This window comes from Schistocerca piceifrons, chromosome 1, assembly GCF_021461385.2.
Source record: "Schistocerca piceifrons isolate TAMUIC-IGC-003096 chromosome 1, iqSchPice1.1, whole genome shotgun sequence".
NCBI lineage: Eukaryota > Metazoa > Arthropoda > Insecta > Orthoptera > Acrididae > Schistocerca > Schistocerca piceifrons.
Genome location: NC_060138.1, coordinates 681,009,485 through 681,036,592, shown reverse-complemented (window position 1 = coordinate 681,036,592; position 27,108 = coordinate 681,009,485). Strand labels below are relative to the sequence as shown.

The following is a 27,108-nucleotide window of genomic DNA, read 5'->3' as shown; positions in this document are numbered from 1 at the left end:
TTGTAACAGGATAATAGGTTTCATGGTGGATCTGCTCATTTGGCAAATTCCAAAATTGTGTCACATGTTAATGAAAGAAGTTACAATGCAATATTGAAATTCAATTAAATGATTATTTTCAAAAGTTATGTTCTTTCAGCTAACGATGGAGAACAAAAAGTCATTGTTTTATAAATAAAATTAAATCAGTTGGTGGAGAAAGGGACCAAGTCATTTTTGGGAGATTTTCGCTTTTTTACATAAATGTATTGAACAGACTAAGACACACCTTACTGTCATGAAACGAACTATGTTTGGCTTCTTCCTGTGAGAATAACATGAGGTCGATTCGTTACATACTGAGGAGGAAGGAAACAAGTCAGTGACTTAGTTCCTTTCACCGCCGCACAACATGTCCCGCCATCAGACTGTACTGTCAGTGAGCTTGTACTATGCCACATTCAAACTAGATGGCATTGGCTTGTAGCACACAGGTGCAGAAAGTGTAACAAAACACTAACTTGGCGCCAACTTTGTGATGTGTTATGGTTATTGTTGATTATTTTTGTTGTAAGTTATTGAATGCCATCTATCAAAATATCTCCCAAATGGAAACGAATGAAAGTGAGTACAAGAGGAAGAGAATCGAGGAGGCTAGAGTTCATGGATTGCCATGTAATGACTACAGTGGGAGAGGAGTTTCTGAAATATCTATCGGTGCTGATTGCATGTAATGCATCAGTACTGACATTTACGCATTCAGCAATTTCAGTGTAACATAAATTCCATAGCATGTGCTACATGCTTTATGATTACTTAATAAATTCCAGATGCTGAATGGAATGTTCCCAATGTATCACTGAGGATTATTGCATTGAGATACTTTCAAACTTTTTAAATATGGAAAAAAATAGTCAGTTAACAACAGTCAACAAGGGTTAATTGTGGCAGGGGTCATTATGAAAAGGAGATGAGTAAAAGTTGTCAGTGACATTGATAGCATCAAGAATCAACATTCCATTGTTTACCATGCCATTGTCTGTGGAAGAAGAGTTCATGTCTGCAAACATGCTTTTCTCACTCTTCATGCTGTATTACAGAAACCCATTTTTCGTATTTGTCAGTTACTAGTTAAAGGTCAAATTCCAAAGGACAAGTATGGAACAAATTCATGCATAATCAAAATTTCGGAAAATGTAATAAATTTCATAGATACCCATATCACATATTTCCCATTCAAAAAAACTCACTATTCTGGGAAGGAAATGCCCACTTGGATCTGAAAACTGTGCACAAAATGTTCCTTATGAATTATCCAGAAGTAAATATGAAATACAACTTCAGAAGTAAATGTGAAATACAACTTCTATAGGAAACATTTTTGTTAAAGTTATACTTTTCCTTTTGGTCATCCCCAAATGGATGTATGTAGCAAATGTGAGGAACTTCAGTCCAAGTTAAAAAGTCCACATATCTCTGACAGTAGTAAAAGAGCTGTACAACTTGAATTGGACATTCACAAGTGGTGGAGCAGGACGTTTTATAAATTCATTGAAATAACTGAGTAAGAATGTATGTGCAGCGAAAACATTGTTGCAGTAGCTTTCAACTTCATGAAAATTTTGCCTCCCCCAAACTTCCTAGTGCAGGAAACATTGTATTTACGTCAGCTGTAGGTTAACTGTTTCTGCATTTATGATATAAAGTCCAGGCATCCCATGGTGTCTTGTATCATGAAGGTGAAGCAGGAAAAGGTAGCGAATGAGGTCTGTTCATTCCTGTACCACTACATAGAAAACTAAGTACCAAAGAATGTTACAGAAGTATGCCTGTTCTCAGACGAGCACCTGGTCAAAATAAAAATAATACTGTAGTAAGGATGACACAGTGAAAAATTAAAAAAAAAAAATCACTCATATTTCCAAAAGGTCACTCTTTTCTTCCTTGTGGCCATGTGTTTGGAATACTGAAGCGACAAATAGGGAAATGTGTGAGAGTGAACACCCCTAAAGAGTATGTGGAAACCATAGCAAACAGTATTTATGAAGTTACAGACATTATGGTGGAAAGTGAAGACATAATGGACGTTGACACATGTTGGCCTCGTCATTACAAACCAACAAAAACAAAATTTTTCTGTGGCAATTTTCAGAGAATTTTGTTGTGAAGCAATGAAATTGGGACTCATGACTACCTACCCTTTCATACACAGCTGTGCCAGTCACTCCTTTAATTTGGGAAAAACTAAACTTGCTTCATTTCAAATTGGGTTGTAAAGGCTACATGATGGAAAAAAAGGTTAGGAACAATAAAAAGAAAATTTAAGACATTCGGAAACTGGTTAAGTTTATGGATGGAGAAGACACTGAGATTTTTTATGAGGATATATTGAAACGGCCGACTATAAGTGATAACTCAATATGATAAATTATGAACTATCCAGAACGTTGAATTCTATGAAGTAGTAGTTTTCATGTTCAGTTGAAGATAATCTTTCATTAGTTCATCAATAACTTTGAGTTTTAGACCAGTAATGTGTAATTTTGAATGTGTTATACTCATGAAGAGTGCTAAATTCCCTTGTTGACTGGAATAAGAAACTATGTTCTAAATTTTCAATTTTTTTCCAGAAGATACTTCTTAGAACACACGAAAATTATTTTTATACCCAGTATGTATGATAAGCATGCAACAAATGTCAAAAATTTCAGTGCGATTTGTCAAATAGTTTAACAATAAGACTGTTTCTTGTCTCTCCTGAAAAGTAAGAAAATGTGACCTAGTTCCTTTCTCCACCAACCAGTCCAATTGCAACCCAAATGCATAAAATATTAATTACAATATTAAGTTCTCCATAACATCAGAAATATTATAGGTGCAGAAAATGTAAGGGCAATTTTGGAATTGGTGGAAAAATTCCTTTAAGTTGAAGCATTTTACACATCCATTCACAATCATCTTAAATTCAATAAAAATTACATTTACTTATTTATTTTTGCTTAAATGGAAGATGGTCGTCTGAAGAAAAGTTAGCTCAAATGTGGTTGCTACCACATTCATAGAAATTAAAAGTAATTTAATAACATGGGAAAAACTATTCTGATTTAAAACCAATATAAATTAAAGTAACGTTAGCTCTCAGGCAGATTACTTCTGGGATTTAGGAACATACATATTTATATTTCATTTTTGTCATCTCACATCCTTTAAACTGGTGGCGAGAGCCACGTTTTTATACAGATTTTTTGGAGTCACCAAAAGGCGGTTCAGAGTGAGGTTATTTTTAAGCAGTCACCAAGACCTCCAATAGATTATTTTTGTCAATGACTTCAAAAAGCAGGTTGGCAACAAAGGGAAAACATGGCCAGCAGCTAATGTTACTGTGATTTGTATTGTACACTATGTTAGTAATAAATATAACCATATGATGACTTATTTTGATTTATTAGTTGGTGTGTCAAACATAGTGCATAGCTCAGGTGAACCTTGGGAACATATTCATGGAATGGACTGCAGCTACAAGGTGTACAACTTTGCTTCCGCCATTTGCCGACAGGTGGCGACAATGGTAAGTGGCGGTCGAAAGAAACAGATCACATATGTCAGGCAGTTAGCTTGGACCTCGGTCAACATAACCTCATTCAAACATTAGTCGATTTGTCTCTGCAACATAACGTTGTTGTTGATCGAAAATGTCAGTTTAGGAGCCTAATTCTCATCATTTGCAGGAGGTGTTACTCATTTTGTTTCAATATGAAGAAAACTGTGTCTGAGATTCATCGAATGCTCTCAAGTGTGTATGGTAAGGACACTATTATTGAAAAAACATATGGTGAGTGGTTTCAATGCTTCAAGAACGCTGATTTTAACGTATTTTAATGTCGTAGGCCGGCATAGTGGTGGAAGAGAGAATGTTTTCGAAGATGCAGAATTGGAGACATTGCTGAGTTGAAGACTCACGTCAAACTCAAGAAGAATAGGCATGATTAGTAGGAATGACACAGTAAGCTATTTCAAAACGTCTCAAGGCTATGGGCATGATTCAGAAAGAAGGAACTTGGGACCCATGTGAGCTGAAACCAAGAGATGTTGAACGGCGTTTGTGGGAGAGGCAAAAACAGAAGGGATTTCTGCATTGCATTGTGACCGGGGACAAAAAATGGGTTCATTATGATAACCATAAGAGCAAAAAATCATGGGGATATCCAAGCCATGCTTCCACATCGACAGTCAAACCGAATATTCACAGCTCCAAGATTATGCTCTGCATTTGGTGGGACCAGCTCGACATTGCGTACTACGGTGTTAAAACGAAGTGAAACAATCACAGGTGCTTGTTATCAAACACAATTAATGGATTTAAGCAGAGCATTAAAAGACAAACGGATAAAATACAGCGAGAGGCACGATAAACTGAGTTTGCAGGACGACAACGCTCGACCCCATGTTGCAAAAGAGGTCAAAACATACTAGGAAACGTTAAAATGGGAAGTCCTATCCCACCCGCCATATTCTCCAGACATTGCTCCCTCTGACTATCACCTGTTTAGATCAATGGTGCATGGACTGGCTGACCAACACTTCCAATCTCATGAAGAAGTCACAAATTGGATCGATTCATGCGGGATTCATACACTGCCTGAAAGATGGGAGAAAGTAGTGGCCAGCGATGGAAAATAGTTTGAATGATACATGTGTAACCAATTTGTTTCATTACAGCCTCAAATGTTGGGGAAAAAACGGCAGAAGTGAAGTTGTATACCTTGTAGTTTAATTAATCATTTGTTATAAATGAAATCCATTGCATGGGGCCTCAGAATATAATTTTTTATTGACCTCAAGCACAGAAAACACCACAATACTCATATTCAGTATACTTTTCTGTCACATATCATAGTGTAACAAATGCAGTTAAAACAGTAAGTAGACGACCCTGCTTAATTCATAAATTTTAAACTAAACATCTTCATGGATAAAAGCAAATAAGAATACTTACGAAAGCAAAGGAATAATGTGTCAACAGCCATACTGTAAACTCCAAAACACACATGTGCTATGAAATATGTGCCTACGCCAACAAGAAAAACAGGTACGAGATTGTATTCATCAGAATCTTGTCTTCGGTCAACGAACACGTAAAATGATAGTGCCAACATTCCAGCTGTTACTGCCAGTTTTCCCAAGAACAGTAGGAAATCAGTAACCTGTAACAATGAGATTTCGTGTAATCAGACATCTAATTACTGTTGTGCATAAAAGCTACAGATCACAGAAAAGATGTGTAATAGAAGTTATTTTTGGCAGGAGTTGGACACGAATATTCATAACAAAATATTTAAATCACCAGTCCTTACCACATTCCATTCTTTAAACATCAGCCTATAAATATCATAAAACTGCTGCTAGCAGAAGTGAAGGTTTCTGTATCCTCAGTAATAACTGATGTAGAACTAAGACATCATTAAGGATAAATGTGGAGTGCATTTGAAGTTATCATGGCAACAAAATACTCATTATATTAAATGGGTAATCAAAAAATTTATACATATGTTAATGTACCTTTGCTGTGCTTCCCTGTGATGACAGGGACCAAGGCAACTCTCAAAAAAGCATTACATCTGGAATGGAAAATGTATAGTAATCTCATGAATGGGGAAAGCAATATTTGAAAAGGAGTACACTGCTACACTCACTTGGGAAATATGAGTTGGAAAATTGTGATCATGGTGCTGATGCATGTACTATGAAGAGAAAGCAGAGTTGAACAAGATTTTTTGCTAGAAGAATAGAGATTCTAGAAGTGATTTTCAGATACTCTCTGTTGTGTTTCTCTTTATCTTATATGTCCCTTGACCTAGCAGAAATCAAAATGCTTTGGACAAAGAATGCTTCTTGCAAATCACTGTGAACAAAAAAATTGTAATAGTAGTGACAGTGACTCCACTAAATGTTGATCGTTCATCATATTACATTTTGTATCAGAACAGGTGATGCAATTCCTGATTAATATGAGGCACTACTGATGACTCCTACTTGGAATGAAGTTTAGTTTGATTGTCTTAGAGTTGATTGCCTCTTTGAGTAAGTTTTAATGCTGTGAAAAAGAGGTAAAGGTAAGTCTGATTTTCTCTGTAGCACTACATATGGAAGATGGCACTACTTGGTTTACTACCTGTGACCTTATCTTTTCCTATAACTTGCTACAAGCGTCATCTCCCTGAATGCAGCAGAAGTATAGATAATTGTAATCCATCACACCTGAGGGAAGGTCTCAGTTTCTCATATATAAAAATGATTCTCTGTGAAAAAAAGCCATCTATGATGTCACAAATTACATTCTCACAGAACATCACAGGAAACATTTCAATTTAGTACTTTATGTGCCCTTCCCAGGCCATTGGTTATGAGCATCATAAAATTTCTTTATGGATGCAAGCTAAATCAAGGCATTAATGAGTTTACCTTTTGCACTGATGGATTTTTAACATAATTACAGAAAATAGAGGATCATATTAACAGTCTGTACCAGAGCAGAAAAACTGAACTGTGAAAGACACAAGATACAATATGGTGCTTTACAAGATATATTCCTGTTCTTGCCCTTAATGAAGGACCTACTAAGTACATCAAAAATTTATTCAAAACTGTAATGGATGTTCATGGCTCAGGTTTATGCATCAAAAACAATACTTTGCCACATTTCCTACCAACTCACTTGCTCCACAAGTATATAAATGATTTGCTGCAAATAGTTTACACATTGATCTTTTTTTAAGGGGAAAAATACTTAAGTCCTTCAATAAGCTATCATTATTAGAACTTATGTACCAAACTGAGGCCTACCATACTCACAATACTCCCCCCCCCCCCCCCTCCACACTAATCACAGAAGATTTTTCTCACTCTCTCAACTTTCAGAATATCTCTGTCAGATCACATTATTCTTCACAACTAATTTCCTAACCACACAACCCATCTCTGTGATTACTTACTTGTAGGACTTGTTGCATACACCCTTCTACCAGCACCTATTCAAATCCTGTCATTGTTCAGCTTTTTTTATATTAGGATCACCACTTCCTGCTTCCTATCTCTTTGCCATTTCTTATTTTCTGGTATTCTGATATGCAATGAAACAATGAAACTTTCGCTACTTGAGTTGGCCCCCCCATGAAAAATGAGTGACCATATGGCAATGACCGAGAGTGGAATAAGGATGGACTAGGATGATGTGGGGGTTGGGTGAGTGAATGAATGCAACTTTTGGAGGGGAGGGAAGGATTTTGGGTAGAACGTCTCTCTTTTCAGAGTATGATGATTTAGCCTCACACCCTCCACCCAACAGTTTCTGCCCCTTCTGTCCCATAACCTCCTCTCAATTCATATCCCCTCACCAGTGGCTAGCACACTGGACTCGCATTCGGGAGGATGACGGTTCAATCCCGCGTCCGGCCATCCTGATTTAGGTTTTCCGTGATTTCCCTAAATCACTCCAGGCAAATGCCGGGATGGTTCCTTTGAAAGGGCACGGCCGACTTCCTTCTCCATCCTTCCCTAATCCGATGAGACCGATGACCTCGCTGTTTGGTCTCTTCCCCCAAAACCAACCAACCAACTACCCCCTCACCATCACTGTGCATTTCTCTCTGCCAATGCACCCTCTGATCTTTTCCATTTCTCTTCTCCTCTCATTTCCACTCCCCTTTTTTTCTCTCTCTCTCCCTTCCCCATAGCCCTCCCAATGCTGTACCAGGCATCCTTGTCTGCCACTTCTGGTCTCATCATGTTTCACCAAGCAGCTCTGTTTCCTCTTCCCCCACCTATACCCTGCTATCCATCCCCCCTTCCCCTCTCCACTATGGATTGTTGCTCCCATTCGAGATGTTTCAGTTTCACTCTGGCCTGAGCAACCAGAGATAGCGGTCATGTGTGTCTGAGATGTGCTTGCTTGTGTGAATGTGTGTGTGTTTTTTCTTTTCTGATAGAGGCTTTGCCCAAATTCTTAATGTGTAACTAACGTTTTGATGTGCCTGCCGGCAACTAAACTTATCATCCTTACTGTGAGTAGCAGCTGTTTGTAATCCTTTATCATACAGTATACAGACATGATGTAGAACCTATGACTTTATGTGGCCAGTTATTGTACCAGGTATCATGGTAAACCTGTAAAACACTAACCTAGAATTAAGTAGACTATCATATCAACATATCTTAGTTAAGTAACCTTGGGAGGCACTGAACAGGGGTGTCGAGCTCGAGATCAAATTCCGAGACCTAGTCCCTGGTCAATGCAGGTGAAAAGGGACCTCTACTACTCAATCTAACCTATCCCTTTTTACTGCTCTTCTTAAATAAAAAATTCTTTTATAGTTTGCTATTTCCAGTATGATACATAATAGTTTTTTATAAGTGTAATACAGCCATCATTTACACAAAGAAAGAGGACAAAAGTTCTCCACAAGGCCCCACCTCCACATGGTGCTGCGTGGGCAATGGAACCCGCTGCCTCAGCTGCATAGCATGTGAGCTGCATGATGGGGTCCACTGGTCTTGGCTAAATGGACTGACTGGATCACTACGGCCCACACAAAACTTGTTGGATGGTGACAAAACTTGTCAGATATTTTTCTTTTTTTTATAAATACAAAGTGCAACATGTAATACATATTGATGCTTGCATTTCAACCCTACGTTGCCTTACCAGTACTGGCACCCAACAGCAAATCACGACACTAATACTCCCAACAATGCAATTCCTGCAGCGCACGTTCTGAACATCATTCCTATAAAGTTTAGTATCAATATGGTAAATAGTTTTCCATCTACACTGTCTAACATAATGGAATCTTAATTGTAACTACCCTGTAATACATTGCTAGTTTTTTTTTTTTTTGGTAATCCAACTATGTTGTATCTCCCTAGGTGCAAAATTCATCCTGACTCTCTAAATAAATCATTTTTAAGCTCATTTACTGCAACCATTCCTCCTTTTACCTTCAAATTCAGTGCATGCTTCATGCCACACACTCCTCATATTCATTTTGGCTTCATTCAGCTTTTGATCATCTACTGAGCTAGGATTTGGCTTAAATCAGAGATGAAGCTAAGCTCCGTTTACTATGACAGAAACTTTCTAACATGGCTATTGTACCATGATCGGTCTTTCCATCCTTCAAAACTATGCTCAGCACATACTTATCCATCGCATTTTATACAAGGCTTTTGAGTTTTACACGTTTGTGCTCCACATCTTGAACATTTGATGTTGACTGCTTAGATATTCAGCAATTTGTATTCTGTAACTTGTTCTAACCAAAAGTATTTTCTTTCCTTTTTAAACATTTCTTATAACAACCATAGTAAGTGATGCTTTCACAGCCTTATTAGCATTGATTCTCCCCATGACATTAATTGATTAAAAAAGTTTGGGTCTATCAATAGGGACGGCTGGGACATTGCACTCAACAGGTAAATTCTTCTCTTAACTGCCTGAAGTAAGTTTTAGACAAGACATTCAGAACATTAACTCATATCTCTTTCTCTGGCACCAGTTTCAATTGCATGGCTGTCCCATTCTAAAGCAAGCTGGCAAGTTGAAGTCTCTCCTCGTTACAATTGCATGATCAGGAAACTTACTCTTGATATTCTTCAAGCTGTCTCTGAAGTCCTCTCTCAGTACTGCCCCTAATGCCCATGGTCTATAAATGCACCTGACTGCCATGTTTTGCCCAAATTTGATGCTTACATTTACCAAGACTACTTCACATTTGAAATTCTGTAATAAAGTCGCCAGACGCTATAGAGTTCATTATAACAATAAATGTATGACACCATGACTGGCACCCAGGCCATCCTTGCAATACAACTTACAATCTGAATTTAGTATTTTGCTGTTGTTCACTGCTGGTTTCAGCCAACTTACTGTTCCTAATACTGGTACTATGTGGGTATTACTACCTTTAATAACTGAGACGGTACTATGTGGGTATTAGGGTATTACTACATTTAATAACTGAGACTATCTCTGAGATCTCACCACAGATGATACTGCAGTTTACTAACGACACATTAACATTTTATTTTTCTGGTCTGCAAGGCTGAAAGTTCTCATCTAAGAGTAATGTGGCTGATCTGCATTTGATTTCAGCAGGCATTTCATCATTGGCCCTTAGGAGGGGTTCCTCTAACCTTAAGAAAACACTATGTGCATGCCACACACACTCTGCCAGCTGAGTAATAAAATTCTTTGTGTAGTGCACTCCAGATGTATTCAGGGGAGCCTTACAGTTCTCCATCTGACAGTGTTGGAAAAATTTGCAACCAGCATTGTCATAGAACTGTCTGAGCTTTGGTTTAGACCCTAGACTTGGCTCTAACCCAGAGGACTGCAGTGCACCACTGTAAGTTGCCTAGTGCTTGTTGGAAGTGGTGGTTGTTTGTGATCATTACCAAATTTGCAATTAGGTTTAGCGAAATCTTTGGAAGATGTGAGGAAGCAGTATAATTTTTTTGGTACTACAAATTATTGTGTGGAAGAGGGATCAGGTGAATAGGGCAGCATAGTTTTTAAGGTATTGACATCATATTCACACTATCCTCATTTTGGTTTTTTGGCAATTTTTTCAATTTATTTAAAGAAATGTTCTGATGGTTCCTTCAGCATGAACACAGCCAGCCATCTGTCCTGTCATCTTATAAACACCATTACAGTTATGTTATATGTGTCTATATATTTGGGGTATATATTTTCATTGTATTATGATGTCAAATCATATGAGGCCTGTTCAAAAATTTCTGGAACATTCATAATTTTTACACCACTGGTGTGTTGGAAACAAACGTGGTTGGCATTCCTGCACACGCCTGTGTTTAATGTGAAATTGCCACAAGTTTCATTGTTGTATGTCTGTTAGTAACTGTTCAGTGCTGTATTGAGTAGAATGTTATGTTACATAGTTTGCAAATTTTGGAATGGCAGAGTTAGAGGAGCAATGCATCTGCATTCAATTTTGCACGAAACTCAAGAAAACCTTTATAGAGACACATGAAATGATGCAGGAAGCCTAAGATGTACTTGGTGTTACAAATGGTTCACACAGCTTAAAAGTAGCTGGGCAGAAGTTAAAGATGACCCTTGTTCACCATGCCCTTCAACATCTACTGACAACATTCATGTCAGGAACATCAACTAAATTGTGTGCACCAACTGAAGACTGACTGTGTGACAGATTGCAGAGAATGTAATATTTCAGTTGGATCATGTCATGAAATTCTAACACAGCATCTTGGAATGCACCATGTTGCCACCAAGTTCGTTCCATGGCTCATGAGTCAGAAATAGAATGACCTTCACCTCACAATCTGTGAAGAGCTTTTGGATCATGCAAATGAGAATGAGATATTCTTTAAGAGTATCATAACTGGTGATGAGATGTGGGTCTGTGGTTATGATGTGGAGACCAAGGTTCAGACTTCACAAAGGGCCAGGAAAAGTTCTCCAAAATTAAAAAAGGCTCATCAGGTCAGGACAAATATCAAAGTCATGCTGAAAGTTTCCTTTGACTTAGAAGGACTACTTCATCACGAATTCATGCCAGAGGGACAGTATGTTAATCAGTGGTACTATTGGGACATGTTGTGACACCTGCAAGAAAATGTGGGAAGGAAATGGCCTGAAATGTTGTGAAACAACTCGTGGCTTGTCCGTAATGATAATACAGCCACATATTTGTCCCTGTTGTTGTGTGACTATAGCAGAAAAAATGAAATCACTGTGCTGCCGCATCCTCCGTACTCTCTAGACTTGACCCCTGTGGGCTTTTTTTTTATTTCCAAAGTTGAAAACCCCATTGAAAGGACAAAGATTTGCAATGACAGATAAGATAAAAGAAAATTTGCAGACAGAGCTTTGTGCAATCTAGCAAGAGGTGTATGAAGACTGCTTATGGAAATGACAATGGCACTGGGAGTGGTGTATCAGTTGTGGAGGAAAATATTTTGAAGGAGACCATGCACAATAAGTAAAAGGTAAGTGTGGAAAAATTCTGTGGACAAAGTTCTGAAATTTTTGAACAGATCTCATATATCACTATCAGGTGATCCTGGATGGATAAGTCAGCAAACAGAAATTTTAAAGCTGACATAACGATAATTATTTCAGATTTTTGAAGTCATCTCACCTTAGATTTTTTGCAGATGATGCAATTGTTTATAATAAAGTGCTATAGAGAAAGTTGCAAAAAGGTCCAGTCAGATTTTATATAAATTTAAAATGTGTGAAAACTGGTAAGTTGCTTTAAATGTTCAGAAATGTAAAATTCTTCACTGCACAAAATGCAAAACTGTAGCAACCTAGGACTACAGTACCAGTGAGTCACAACTGGACTCAGTAATCTCATACAAATAAATGAGTGTAGCAATTTGTGGGGATATGAATAAGAATGATCAAGTAGCCTAAATTATACATAGAGCAGGTGATAGAATACATTTCATTGGTAAGATACTCCAAAAATGTAGTCAGTTTGCAAACGTGAATGCTTATAAAACACTTGTGTGAGGAACCCTAGAGTATTTAAGTTGTGGTCGCCATTTCATTTGTGCTCACGACTTAAATATTCTTGTGCAGTATAGGAGCAGATGATTTGCTGATGATGACTGACACTATGCTAGAACAAACCTAGTCATTTAAAAATAGCCCAAAACTGGCTATAGCAAAAAAATAAAGATTTAAAAAAAAAAAATTGGTGAGTGCATCCTCTCTCAACTTTTCTTAAATCAATAATATCTACAGATTTTTTGAAGGCTCAGCATGGATAAAACAGAAAGGCATCAACCCAGAGCACTGTCATACACCACAGGGTTTGGGAATAATTTTAGACTACATGCTGAGTTTTGAGTAGCACTGTGGGAGGGCGGGGGGATACCTCAATTTTGTTTCATTAACAGAATCCTTACCACTAGGACTCAACCAAGCATGGCTCATATGGAAGTTACTGAAAATGCTGCATGCAGTCATTAGCAGTTCTAAGGAAAATATGATAAGGTGGAGTTTCCCTATAGTTTATTCCCACTGTGGCTGTTGAAAAGACCATTCCCAACAAGTTTGAAGTAGATGAAATTAGCACAGCCTGGCTTGTGCAGGGGTTGGACAAAAACACCAGAAAGATAATACCTTATCATCTCTAATATGGTTTAGGAAACCTGTTGATATTCAAAACATCTTCCAGTCATTTTTGAATGGATAAATATAGGTCCTGTATGGTTTTCAGGGGAATCTTATACCATTGTTCCTGCAAAATAGTGGCACGTTTGGGTAACGATGATGGAGCTGGATAGTGATTACACACTTTCTTCTCCAAAGTAGACCACAAAAGCTCAATAATGTAGTGATTTGGTGTCAATGATATCCTTTTGATCACAAAACCAACCCTGGCTGATGTGAGCCGTGTGAATGGGGATCTTCTCTTGGACCACATCATAACTATTGAGGAAATAAGCTTTGTACCATGGCGTGGATCTGATCAGCCTTGGTACTAAAGAGACCTTGCAGAGTAACCACAATACGCATGGAATACCATGATATGGCTGCTCAAATCATCACCAAATGGCCACCATGTTTAACTCTTGGGATGTAAACTCGATCACAAGCTGGATACAGTGTGAAAAAGGACTCATTTGGCCAAATAACTTTCTTCTATTGCTCCATAGGCCAAGTTTTATGGGTTTGGCGCCATGTTTTCCTGTTAAGGGCATATGCATCACTGATGAATGGTCCTGGAATTCCAATTCACCCTACAATTCTCTGCTTATGGAGCCTCCTTCATTTCTTTTTGGTGCTGTTATGGTTTGTGAGTGTGATATTCAGTTCTACAGTGACATTTGCAGCTGTAATCCTCTTATTTTTTGTCACAATCCTACCAATGACCTTCTACCATGAACACTCAACACATACTTTCTTCCATGTTGTGACTTAGTGGATGATGTTTTTCTTCTCTCTCTATATGTGGAACAAATCTTCGATACAGTGCGTCTTGAAACACCAAATACTTCAGCTACCTTGGTTACAGAAGCACCCACCAATCTGTCCATATCCAAGTTCACTTAGTTCTGACATAAAGCACTCAACTACAAAGAACGCTGTTCTACAGCAACTGACACTTGCAACATATTTAAGATATTGCACAAGTACCATTCATGGTCAAATACAACAGCATAATATGCAGACTTGGCTAGCATCTGGATTTACATTCACGTGTGCATTTCTCATGGTGTTCCCATATTTTTGTCCAAGTGCTGTACTTAAAGTGAACCCACAATAGCAAGCAAAAAGTGCTACAGCATGGCCCTTTACTGGGTGACTGCAATACGACATCCAGTATCATTGGCCAGCATCACAGACAACCAGAAAGTGTGATGAATTGGGGTGTCACTGATAAAACATGTGCTATCCAATGCTATGTACAGAGAGGCACTGAACCAGCAACCATTGCATCAAGGAACTTTTAGGATATGGATACTACCTCTCCTTCAGCAAATTTCACATACCATGATTTAGGAGGACAACAGCCACACATGTATTGAGAGGAACAAAAAGTACCATTACTACTTCTTCCATGGTCTGCACTTTCACTTGTTATGTTACACGTCAAAAATGTCTGGAAAGTGGTTGGTCAACAATTTTCTGTCTCAGTCTTCGAGCAACTACCCTTGTTTTATAGTGCTGCTTGAAAACTGTGTGATGTATGATTCCTCTGGAATGTATTCAACCTCCTTTGTTTCCCTGCAACACCACTTAAAGGCTCTGATCACAGCACATATGGACATAACAACATGCTGCTCAGTGCCAGAGATCATTCTCAATTTTGCAGTCCTAATCATTTGTTTATTGTCATGTACCTAAGCTGTACTATGAAGACAATTTGAATAATGTGTTATCTTTGGCATTACAATGTTCACAAATTTTTGTTAATTTTCTTACTTGTTGAAGGAAAATAGATCTGATGAAATGAAATGAAATGTCATATGCCGAGGGCCTCCCATCGGGTAGCCCGCTCGCCTGGTGCAAGTCTTTCAATATGACGCCACTTCGGCGACTTGCGCGTTGATGGGGATGAAATGATGATGATTAGAACAACACAACACCCAGTCCCAGAGCGGAGAAAATGTCCGACCCAGCCGAGAATCGAACCCGGGCCCTTAGGATTGACAGTCTGTCGCGCTGACCACTCAGCTACCGGGGGCGGACAATAGATCTGATTAGTAGTACAGAAGGAAGAACCTATCAAACATGTAGTGGATTTGGAGCAGATCACCACTAGGAATTCTAAAGATAAATAGATAAACACAAGTGGCAAAGAACAGTTTTGCTACGAGGCACCAATCATGTGCAAGGCAGAGTCCAGTAGCTAAAGGGAAAAATATTTTTATTTTATCCATCATTCATAATTCCAGACACAACTGTACTGAATAGTAAGAAAGAATACTAAACAGTATCTTCACTCACAAATATTCACAAATGTAAATATTTGTAACTGAAAATATTAATTAAAACTGATTGGCAGTCATGTGCGTGAGGTTTGCTTCCTTGTTTGTGTTTCTCTTTTTCCAACAAAGGCTGTGGCTGAAAGCTTATTTGTGTCTTTTAATTGTGCCTGTCTGCAACTTAGCATATTACCTTTACAGTAAGTAGAAATCTATTTTCCTGCATTGTTGGGAAGAAAAAAGTTTGTTTTGGGGTAGCAGATCACAAGTTTCAGGAAACCATATGTTACCTCTCAGCCATGGAGCAGAAAACTTGGCCATGCGGGGTAGCTGTGTGGTCTTAGGCATCTTGTCACGGTTCATGTGGTTCCCCCCCCATTGGAGGTTCGAGTCCTCCCTCGGGCATGGGTGTGTGTGTTGTCCTTAGCGTAAGTTAGTTTAAGAGTTGGATTAAGTAGTGCGTAAGCCTAGGGACCGATTACCTCCGCAGTTTGGTCCCATAGTCCTTACCACAAATTTCCAGAGAATTTCCAGGAAACTTGAGCCAAATGTGTAAGAATTTTTGTGAAGATCAGGTACTGATTGCTTGGGGGGGGGGGGGGGGGGGGGAGCTGAAAATCTTGGAAAAAATGTAAAAAACAATATTCAGAGTGATCTGTAAAAAACAGGAGCAGACAATGAAGTCACTAATGTGGGTTCTGTGTGACTCTTATCGTGTCACCATGCTTGGCTTCATTCTGCTATGAAGTGAGTAAACACAAAGCTGAGCGAGTTCCCTTAGACAGCTGTGAGATACTAATTTGATAATGTTCCAAAGGATGTCATAGTTTTATGGTACAGAATGGGATATAATAAAATGTATCATAAGTGTTAGAGCTTGTCAAAATCTCCAGAATTTATAGGTATAATCATATAGCAGAAAGTGCAGGTTGGAATGACAACAATACTATGAAATGTATAGATCACTTCTCACTGTAAAAATGACACATTGAGTTGCAGACAGGCACAATGAAAAGAGTTACATATTGAGCTATCAGCCAATACCTTCTTCAGAGGAGAAAACACAAATACATTCACACAAGCAAACACACCTCATGCTGAAAATCTTGGAAAAAAACGTAAAAAACAATATTCAGAGTGATCTGTAAAAAACACGAGCAGACAATGAAGTCACTAATGGGGGTTCTGTGTGACTCTTATCGTGTCACGGCCATGCTTGGCTTCATTCTGTTATGAAGTGAGTAAACACGAAGCTGAGCGAGTTCCCTTAGACAGCTGTGAGATACTAATTTGATAATGATCCAAAGGATGTCATAGTTTTACTGTACAGAATGGGATATAATAAAATGTATCATAAGTGTTAGAGCTTGTCAAAATCTCTAGAATTTATAGGTATAATCATATAGCAGAAAGTGCAGGTTGGAATGACAACAATATTATGAAATGTATAGATCACTTCTCACTGTAAAAATGACACATTGAGTTGCAGACAGGCACAATGAAAAGAGTTACATATTGAGCTATCAGCCAATGCCTTCTTCAGAGGAGAAAACACAAATACATTCACACAAGCAAACACACCTCGTGCACATATGACCACTATCTCTATATGCAACAGCCAGAATGCAAGAGAGATCTGTATAAATACAATATTCTGGCCATAGCTGCCAGAATGGTGGTCATGTGTGTGTAAGAAAAGCTTGCTTGTGTGAATGTATGTATGTTTTCTTTTCCACAGAAGGCTCTCACTGAAAGCTCAACATGTCAGCTTTATGGTGAGTAACAATCTGTCATTTTCACAATATTGTTGGATGCATAGGTATTTTACAACAAAAATAGTAATTAATAAGTATTTAGTTATTTTGATTAGATAACTGATATTGATATTGTATATTGATAATACATTTTAGAAGCACTGGGAGGGGGGGAATCAGAATGTGATTATAACTTGCCACCAAAAGACAGGTGACAAGCCTTGTGTTAATAAAGCAGCAGACTAGCATCTGGCTGTTAAGGATCCATGTATAGAAAGGCTCTGACAACTAAAATCAGAAGATAAGGATAATGCATTATTAATTAGTATAAAGAGGAAATGAACATGTCCTGAAAACACTACACTCATAAGTGGTGACCATGCAGAAGATTTTGGAGGAACATATCACACAGGTATAAGCAGCAGACGTGGTTGATGTTCATGAAAAGAAAGAAACGAGAGAAAAGGGTAATTAAGATAACTGAAAAAGGATTCTTTAACCACTGAAAAGAGAAGCTGGCATTAGATTTTAGATAAAGAGGTTACACTAAAACTTCATTTATAAGTTTTTCACTTATAAGTTTTTCTCACTTATGGCAAAATATCCAGTGTGCACAAGTTATGTTGCATGTTTCAGAGTGGGTTGCCTGGAAGTGGATTGGTAAGACTATAATAAAATTTGATAGTGTGATAGGGAACTTTGTCAAAGTTAGGCATTGGTCAAATTTTCTTTGATCAAATCTAGTGCCTCACCTTAGATTTGATCAAAGAAAGTTTTCATCTTATGTTTACTGCATGGATAAATCAGCAGCTTGGAGCACTAGCATTGCTCCAGCTGTCTGACACACAATATTTATCAATATGACTCCCAAATTTACATGGTGCGTCGCATATATAACGAAATTGATGGAAAATTCAAGGCAGATGAAGCACTGTGTATGTTACGACATCCTGAATACAAAAACAGAATAAAAAGTGAGAGCTATAAAAAAATTGTGGATGCTATTAGCTGCGAAGTATGGCCAGGATATACCCCCAAGAATACAAAGGAGAAAATCTACAACTTCTGTGGAAATAAAATCATTTTATGACTGCAGTATATATTAAATTTATTTACCTTCACATATTCTTCCTTCAGTGCGTTATAAATAGCTTCAAACATTTCTGGTATTATTTTAGTCAATGTGTACTGCAGCATTAGAGCACTATACCGCTACCGTAAACTAGAGTAGCTAGAAATTGCAGTATTACAGCAAGTCTGTCTTTTGTGGTTGTATAATTTCTGAGGAGAGTGTTCAGTTTCATAATATGAGGAGCCAATTTCTTGAGCACATAATGAAATGTACTCTCATCCATTCCCAAAGGGATTATTATGCAACTTTACATCCTCAACTTGCAACTCCCATAGCAAATTTTGCCAAGCCCCCTTGGTGTTAAGAACATTGTCACGTTTCCCACAAAATACACTAGTAACAAGAAATCATGGATTAAGACAAAAGTTTTCAAGAGCTGCCTTCACAGTGTCGATGCAAAAACAGGTGCAGCAGGCCAGAAGGTTTTATTGTTCGTAGTCAGGTATGTGCAGCACATCCTCCCCTTACTTCCTATTTGAGAAATGTGACTGGGGAATTCTTTCCAGCGAACTGCATGAGTGAGTTCCAGCCACTTGACCTTGGAGTAATATATAATTTCAAGTTACATTATTGAAAAATGCTCCTGCAGCATCCCATCAAGTGTGTAAACATTGAAAAAATGGAAGAAATGAAAATAAACATTTTACAAGTAAGATTTTTACTTGCCATTTATTTCATGTCGTGCTACCAGAGCCAAAGAACACTTTAAGAAATTATTAATGAATTTGTTTCTTCTAATAGTCAATGCACTACATTGCAGCCTCATGGCACAAAGTTTCAGACGATACTATTCGGAACTGTTTCTGTAAAGCTGGATTTGGAAATGAAGTCCATGATCATGGTGGAAATGATCATACTGATGATATTCCACCTAATGATGAAGAATGGAATCGACTTTAAGAGCACGCATTATTTGAGTATTACGTGAACATTGATGTAAACCTCATCACTACAGAACCCATGACTATCGCTGACATAGTTCAATGTGCATCACGGGACCTGGACAAGGAAGAAACTGACGATGAGGATGATACAGAAGAGCTTCAGCATTCCTCCGTGATGTTTAATTATGCAGTAAATGCGTTAGAAATATTTAAACAATTTGTGATGCGCCGCAATGTTTCTGACAAAATAGTGACTGAGTTATCCCATTTTGAAGGTACAGTGTATGCTATTGCTGCGTCAAAGAAAAAACAAGCAAAAATTATGGACTTTTCTTCAAAATGATGTTTTCTTCTGTCTAGAGGTTTACATTTTTCTTTATAACTTTGTTAAGTACGGTGCCTACTAAGCCTATATAACGTTTTGTAGAATGAACCTTTTTAATTACTGGATTTATCATTTGTGTTTACCAATTAATTTGATAGTATGATACTGTATTTCATATATACATTTTTCACACTATTACATTTTTTTCTGTAGTCCGTTGAAAAACATATAAACGAAAGTTTACTGCATTCACAAGGAGGCCAGTGAATGGAATGAACAGGTATTTGTATGAGAACAAGCAAATCACAATAAGAAGTTAACAATAGTGGGGATGAAAGCCAAATGGTAAACATTATACAATTCCTATAAATGAGAGACTGCTGGATCATGACTAAATAAAGAAACTAATTGCAAGCACTGCAGAAAACACTACAGAAAATATTAATTTAATTTGAATATTATTAAGAATGAGAAATGCATGGAGACAATAAGACTACACCAAGAATAAATAGTCAGAAAAATTTGAAACCAACAATAGCAGCAAACAGAGCTACAGGGAACAAAAAGAGCTAACACAAGTCACAGAAGAGAGGTAGATAATTCTCCACAAAAAGTTTGTCTAGGTTACAACCAATTAGCAGACAGGCCTGACAGCATGAGCAATAGTAGCAGCTGAGCATCCAAAAATGAGGTGATTTATGTTTGCTGGAAAAGGGCTGGGTAATTTCCAAGAATGATTGCCTATCAAAGCTGCAGGTTCCAAACGATACATATCAAGCGTGCAATCATAAATTGATAATGTGGCTCTGGTGGCGGGTGTTATGATCAATTATTTGTGACCGTCATTTTTATCTGTTTTCTGTCATTCCCTCAGTTGCTCTAAATTACATATTTCCGCGAATTATTTGTGAGTTGCAAAGGAAACCAAGACAATTTATGTCTGTAGTGAGTGGGATGTCTGGTGTTCTTGACATTCCTTTGGCAGATTCTCTCACATGGAAAAATCTAATTCCACACTTTCCCTGCATAGAAAATTGTTTGAGTTTTTTTCACAAATATGGAGTACTACTGGATGAGGAAATGAGGGACAGTGTAGAGTGTGTTGATACAAAGTGTGTACAACTTTGTAAGAAGAGTTTCGATGCTGACATACTGTTACAATTTCATTGCAGAGTGTGTGGAAAACAAATGAGTATCAGGAAGAATACATGGTTTGACTCTTCCAAATTATTTGTACAGACCAGTGTAATTCTTCTATCTTGCAGGATTCAAGACTACACCTTGCAAGCAACAGAATCGGAAATTGACTCATCTGTTAATACCGTGTGCGACTATCTCGGGTTTTGCAGAGAAGTGTGTTACGTGGTAGTGACGAATGACAGTGTACCAATTGGTGGACTGAGTAAAGTTGCGGAAGTGAATGAATCTCACATAGCAAGAAGGAAGAACCAGAGAGGATGACCTTCAAAGAGTGAAATCGATCGTATCTGGGTATTTGGTGGAATTGAACGAGAGTCCCGGAAGTGCTTCGTTGACAGAATATTGTCCAAAGACAAGGTCACTTTAGTAAACTCATTACAGACGGGTTTCAGTTCTACAAGACACTCAAAGCAGAAGGATTTGACCACGAGTTTGTCAACCACTCTGTGGAGTTCTTGTCTTCGGATGACCACAGTGTGCACAAACACAGAACATCGCGTGGCTATGGAAATCTGTGAAGTCTTCCATTAAAAGAGAAGGGCATCCATGACAAAGAGACGAACTATACTTGTTTCAGTACCTCTATTTCCACAACTTGCGTTTGAAAGGAAAAGTTAACACATGTGACACTCTACTCATATTTTTGTGTGATATTGGCAGAGTTTACCCAGGTTACAGCAAAAAGGGAATGCTTCCCATAACATGCACATCACATGGACTTCCACATGATGACAACACCAACGACGAGTAAGGTAAGTCATCTCCTTTGCAATCACAAGTATTTTTGTAACAATCTTCTTTTGTCATTGCAGTAGTGACCACCGTAAACAGACTTATAATGCCTGCCACCAGAGTCGCATGATTGATTTAGTATCACACGTTCGATATATATCATTTGGATAGACAATCATTCTTGGAAATTACCAAGGGCTGCATGCATACTGGACAACTCATTAATGAGTGCTGTTTGCTTCAATGCATCCACTAGATGCAGCATGCCACTCACCATGCCACATCATCCACAAAAGAGCAAATCTGGTGGGTATTGTGAGAACAGTTTAATGTATAGGTTGTAAGCAGGTAGTATTTTTTATTACGGAAAATGTATGTGAACATTTACTGAGTAGTGACTGCAGTTTTGTGATAATAGCAATAGTAGCCTTGTTAGCCCCATACTACAGTGAACACTGATAACTCACCATTAAGCACCCATTAAGTCAAATCCAATCCATCCTACAGTGAGGCTGACACTACCCTGCACTGTCGATGCTGCTGCATTTTGTGGCAAAAGCAGGAATGGTGGAAGTTCTACCAATGTATTCAAAGCCTTCATGATGGGTGCCATATGTTCTACATTCCAGATTTTTCTTTTCTGTGTAGAAATACAACATATGCAATATGTCAGGAATGAAGGATTGTGCATGTTGGGGAGGTAGTAGGCAAGTGTAAATAGTAGATGAGTGTAGGTGTTGTCATGCAAGCTATAAATGTAATAATCCTCCAGAGATGTGCTCTAGTATATATGTTGGCTGATGTCCACAGAGTAACTGAGTTTCATCCATATTTCATTTCCCCTTTTCCATTTATGCACCACAGTCCTTCTGTTTCTGTCTGTGATTCTTTTCTCTATTTAGGTACGTGAAAGCCATGATACAGTGCTGAAGGAATAAAAATAGACCAGTGCTTCAGTAGGTACTGCACATTTGGAACAGTGTCTTATGGTAAGAATTTTTGTGTTTTCATCATGTAACATCTGATTAAAAACAGTGCAGTATGGTGATGAATGCATGATGTGTTAATCCCATGACACCACTGCTCTGATGCACTTGGTCTCTTAATTTCAGCTGGCATGATGAAAAGAATCTGCCTGAGGTAAATCCCAGATCCAGAGAAGGGAATTATGGGCAACAGATCAAGACAGTCATAACAGAAGAACTTGGTAAGTTTAAAGGAAAAAAAATATGTTATGATGAGAAAGTGGTAGTTGTGTAATAGGAGCTGAAATAAGGTAGCACAGGTTGGAGCTGCAAGAGTGTCTATGGCTTGTTGTGAAATGGGGTCAAAATAAGGTACGATGGGTTGAATCTGGTAAAGTGTATGTAGCTAATCAAATTCATCAGTGATATCCCAGATCTTATGGACCACAGTACACTGACTCCCTCTCTGGGAAGAGATGTAATGTGAGCTTTGGGTGATAGTTCTCCAAGTGTTATAATCAATACTGCAAAACTGTAGTATTTATATCATGGACACTTCTTGTAAATAGTTTATTTTTATGTCTTTCTGGCTGAATTCATGTCCTTTTACTTTAAGTAACAAATTTTACCAGTGGTAGGCAGTTATCATGTGCTAACATGCTACAGTACACTGCAAATATTGCACTAAAATTATGTCATTTCACTTCAAATGCGAGACAGAAATAGCACTAAAATTGTGCCACTTGTCTTCAAATGTGAGCTGTAACTTGCACTAAAATTGCCATTTTTCTTCGAATGCATGCTAATAAGAAAATAAAATGGACAAAAATGTGTTTTGTAGTACTGTCTCCACAAGAACTAGAAACCAGTGTTGAGTGCTGAAATAACAGTTATCCATGCTATGATCAACTCTGGGAAGTGTCTTCTACTGTGTATGCTTTGATGTAACATCATCCCTTCCAGCAATATGAGTGCTACATTGCTCACAGCACCAGAAAAGTAATTTTCTAAGTAATTTTCTTTGAAATTGTGTGGAGTGTACTGTGCAAGCATAAAGTATGAGTCATTTTCAAAGCCCCATCTGTGTGACTCTGCTTTGGTTGAGTGATATAAAGTACAGAATTGTAATTTGTGGACCCAGGTTTCATTCCCACCACACGCACAATGCTAAACTATTCATTATAAAATTTAAACATAACAGTTCAGTTTCTATACATAAAAATGATATGGTCAATTTAGTCACAATTATTACCCTTTTTAGTCAAAAGACTATAAGCTAGATGATGGTAAAACAAGTGAGCATACAAGGAAATTTAGTATGAAAGTTTTTCTGTACATGATGTGCTAAAGAGACCCATTTTTCAGTTAATGTTTGGAGGAGAAAGTGAGATTTAAAGAGTTACGTAGATGTATTTCAAGTGTAAACCCAACAACAGAGGGGCATCAGCCGAGGCTCAGTGATCTGGCTTAAGTAACTCTAAAAATTTCAAAATACTTGCAAAATATTTTGATCAGCTTCTTCATTGTCCAGAACCAGTCCAAAACCTCAAATATTAAAACACCCATGAAAATCTAGAAGCAGATTGACCCCCATCCACCAAATGAATTGCTAAAGTTATTAAAAGCTTATAAAGCTGGAAGAGAGACTATTACAGCAGAACTTTTGAAAGGGTCTCTACTAAAAATGAAAACTGAGTTAAAATTAATCTTTGAGAAAATCTGAAAAAAACCCTCTCTCTGGTGAGTGGAAGATGACCCTGCTACATCCACTCCACAAGAAAGACAATAAACAAGATGTTAAGGAAAACAGAGGAATTTATTTTCAACCAGTTGCATAAAAATATTTTCCAAGATTGAACTAAACAGAGTAAAAACAACACTGTAGGCTGATTTAGGTAAATATCAAGATGGTTTTAGGTAGGCCAGTTGATGTTCTGAACAAATATTTAATTTCAAGTCAATTATTTTCCACAGATTACTGATGGCATGAAGCATATTGCACAAGCATAGAGTATGGAGGATTTTTAAAGCACTGCTGTAATGACTCCACTGTGGGCAAGTGGGCCCACTAAGAAATGCAATAAAATAGATTGGTAAATAGACCCGGATTCGATCCCTACCAATACTAACTTACTTTTCTTCTCATTATTCTCAACATTAAACTATTAATTATTAAATTTAAATATATTTAAACAGTTCAATTTATATACATAAAATTAATGTAGTCAATTTAGTTATGATTACTACTAGGGTAAATCAAAAGGCTATAGGCCACTACATTGTAGCACATTGGTATAATTTTGCACAACCTGTCAATGGATTTTATGATGTCATGATAAGATGTAATCAGTTAATAAGATGATATATAATTCGGGGAATAAGACAAATACATTGATGGTTAGAGATTGTTGATGAAGGTAAATACAGTTTTAAAGTTTATGTGTACAGCTTCTGTAATTTCATATAGAAGAAACGGGAGTATTATAGTGCAGAAATTTCACAATTGTAAAAAAACCTCCCAGAATCCCAAACCATATCCCTGCAAGTTGGTGCTAACACTACTGCAAAATGGATGAGTGGATTAAACAGACTGACAATGCTTTATAAACTAACTTTATCTTGAGACTCTATGGGGCAATATAGGTAAGTGCTGTACCAAGCAGTAAGTGGATCATTTAAAAAGTGGAATCAAGCACGAACTTTGTGACAATGTCGTTGGTGAACAATAATCTGAACAGACCAAACAGGGTCAATGTGACAATGTCATTGCTGAACATAAGACTGAACAGTGCAAATGGGGTGAATGCAAATACATGATGCAACTACCATGTGAACATGCTTTTTTGCAGTGGCAAGGACATACACTGATAATGAAAAATACTGTTGTAGTACATTGTGGGAATTAAACAGTCATCATCCAGACAATTATAAGCTTGGCAGCAGCATGGAATTTGGGTCTGAGTTCTTCAAAGAGGGAATGAATGTAGTGACAATGGCTGCCACAGCTGCCCTGAGCATGTGAATTTCAATAACCAGATGTCACAGCAATTAGTCATCATGGCCAGTATCAGTACACTAGTATGACCACTTGGCCAGCAACCAGCAGCTTTACAAAAATTGAGAATGCATCTGTTGTGTTTCATCTTGGGAGATATATGGAGCCTAGGGCATCTGCATGTCAATACAATTGATCCTTACACATAAGAGGCAACAAATCAGCAATCACTGTGGGTCATGCTTCTCCTGTGTGGCCTGGAGAAGTGCCATTATTGTCCCACTGATGCAGTCATCATCATCATCTATCAGCTCATGAGATCACCCACAGTACAGACCAGCATCAGCTCCAGTGGGGCGAGGATCAAACTAAGACCCTTCTAGTCACTGGACTGCTGGACATCTACTGTCATCATGTGCAGCCAGCCAAATATCAGGGACCAGAATTTGCTTCCTAGATGACACTGTCCTAACTGCAAGCTGCTGCTAGTTGGCTGACAACCTCATGTGATCGCCACTAGGCTGTTAAGACTGGGCTATGTGGCCAGCATTGACTCAGTGTCAGCTGTGCTGAGTACCTGCTGTGCAAGCACACTCCACTCTCAGCCACACTGCACTGTTTACGAGCTGTGGTCAGGATCGTGACAGTACTCTGCAGCTGTGGACCATGGGTTTGATGCCCATCTTACACCTGCTGACACGGTCATTGGATCTCTGATATTGATGAACCTAAGGAATAAATCAACTAGTTCTAACAAGAGTATGTTGGATTTGGACCTGTTCTCATTAGAGAACCCACACACCTAGGGTGAGGGGGTCAAACTAGCCATCCTGACAAGTCTATGCCTGACCACCTCAACCTGAAATGGGGTCGACTCTGCCCTGCACTGTAATTGTCATTGCAGTACGAGACACTTTTGTAATTGAGCCAAGAAATTTGATGATGGAAACTAGATAATGGGCTACTTTTTAAAAAATATACTCAAGCTATAAGTGGTGACTAATTGAATCCCAGAAAGCTGTATAGAAGTTCTAACACAATAAGTTTATAGTGGCTATTAGCAATTTTGAGCTAGAAGTGCACTATACATGTGAAGTATTACCTCTATGGCAAAATATTTAGAACAGTACAAAGATATTACTTTAGGTACTATTATTTCTAATTACATTAATTTTAATTTCTACAGGGAGTCACATTTAGAGACCATAGGTGTCTTCTACATCAACAGGAATTCACTGGAGTGGAAGAAGTGGCTCATTAATAGATTCTTTGGGTTTCTTTAATTTGTACTTTATTAGTAGACAAGTTTCTTTATGGCTGCTGGCAAGTTATTGAAATTCTGTATTTCTAACTAGTGGATATGTTTCTGGACCAAAGTAAATGACTTTAAATCTTTATATAGGTTATTCTTATTCCTAGTATTGATTCCATAAACTGGGTTGGTTGCCTGGAAAAGAGACACTTTATTTATGACAAATTTCATTAAGGAACAAATATACTGGTGAGCAGTAGTAAGTATTCTTAGCTCCTTGAACAGGCCTCTGCAGGACATTATTAAAAATAATTTGTATCACATGCTTTTGGATTTGGAAAAAATTAGACTGGCTTGTTGTTACCCAAACAACGACATTATGAAATGAGAGAAGCAAAATATATGAGCTT

At 37.9% G+C, this 27,108-nt stretch overlaps 1 protein-coding gene and 1 long non-coding RNA gene across 5 annotated transcripts in view; one reads left to right on the top strand and one right to left on the bottom strand.

Annotated features, from left to right (window-relative positions):
• LOC124788711 (choline transporter-like protein 4) overlaps positions 1 to 27,108 on the bottom strand; it is a 266,397-nt gene that overhangs the window by 9,853 nt on the left and 229,436 nt on the right. For all 4 annotated transcript variants that reach the window (XM_047255992.1, XM_047255999.1, XM_047256007.1 and 1 more), the window contains one exon: positions 4,976 to 5,183. In XM_047255992.1, coding sequence (XP_047111948.1) covers positions 4,976 to 5,183 — 208 coding nt within the window. The remainder of the gene's footprint in view (positions 1 to 4,975; positions 5,184 to 27,108) is intronic.
• On the top strand, positions 22,423 to 26,710 carry LOC124788740. The gene is made up of 3 exons (XR_007016097.1): positions 22,423 to 22,475; positions 22,599 to 22,693; positions 26,633 to 26,710. It is a non-coding gene; the product is annotated as an uncharacterized LOC124788740 (long non-coding RNA).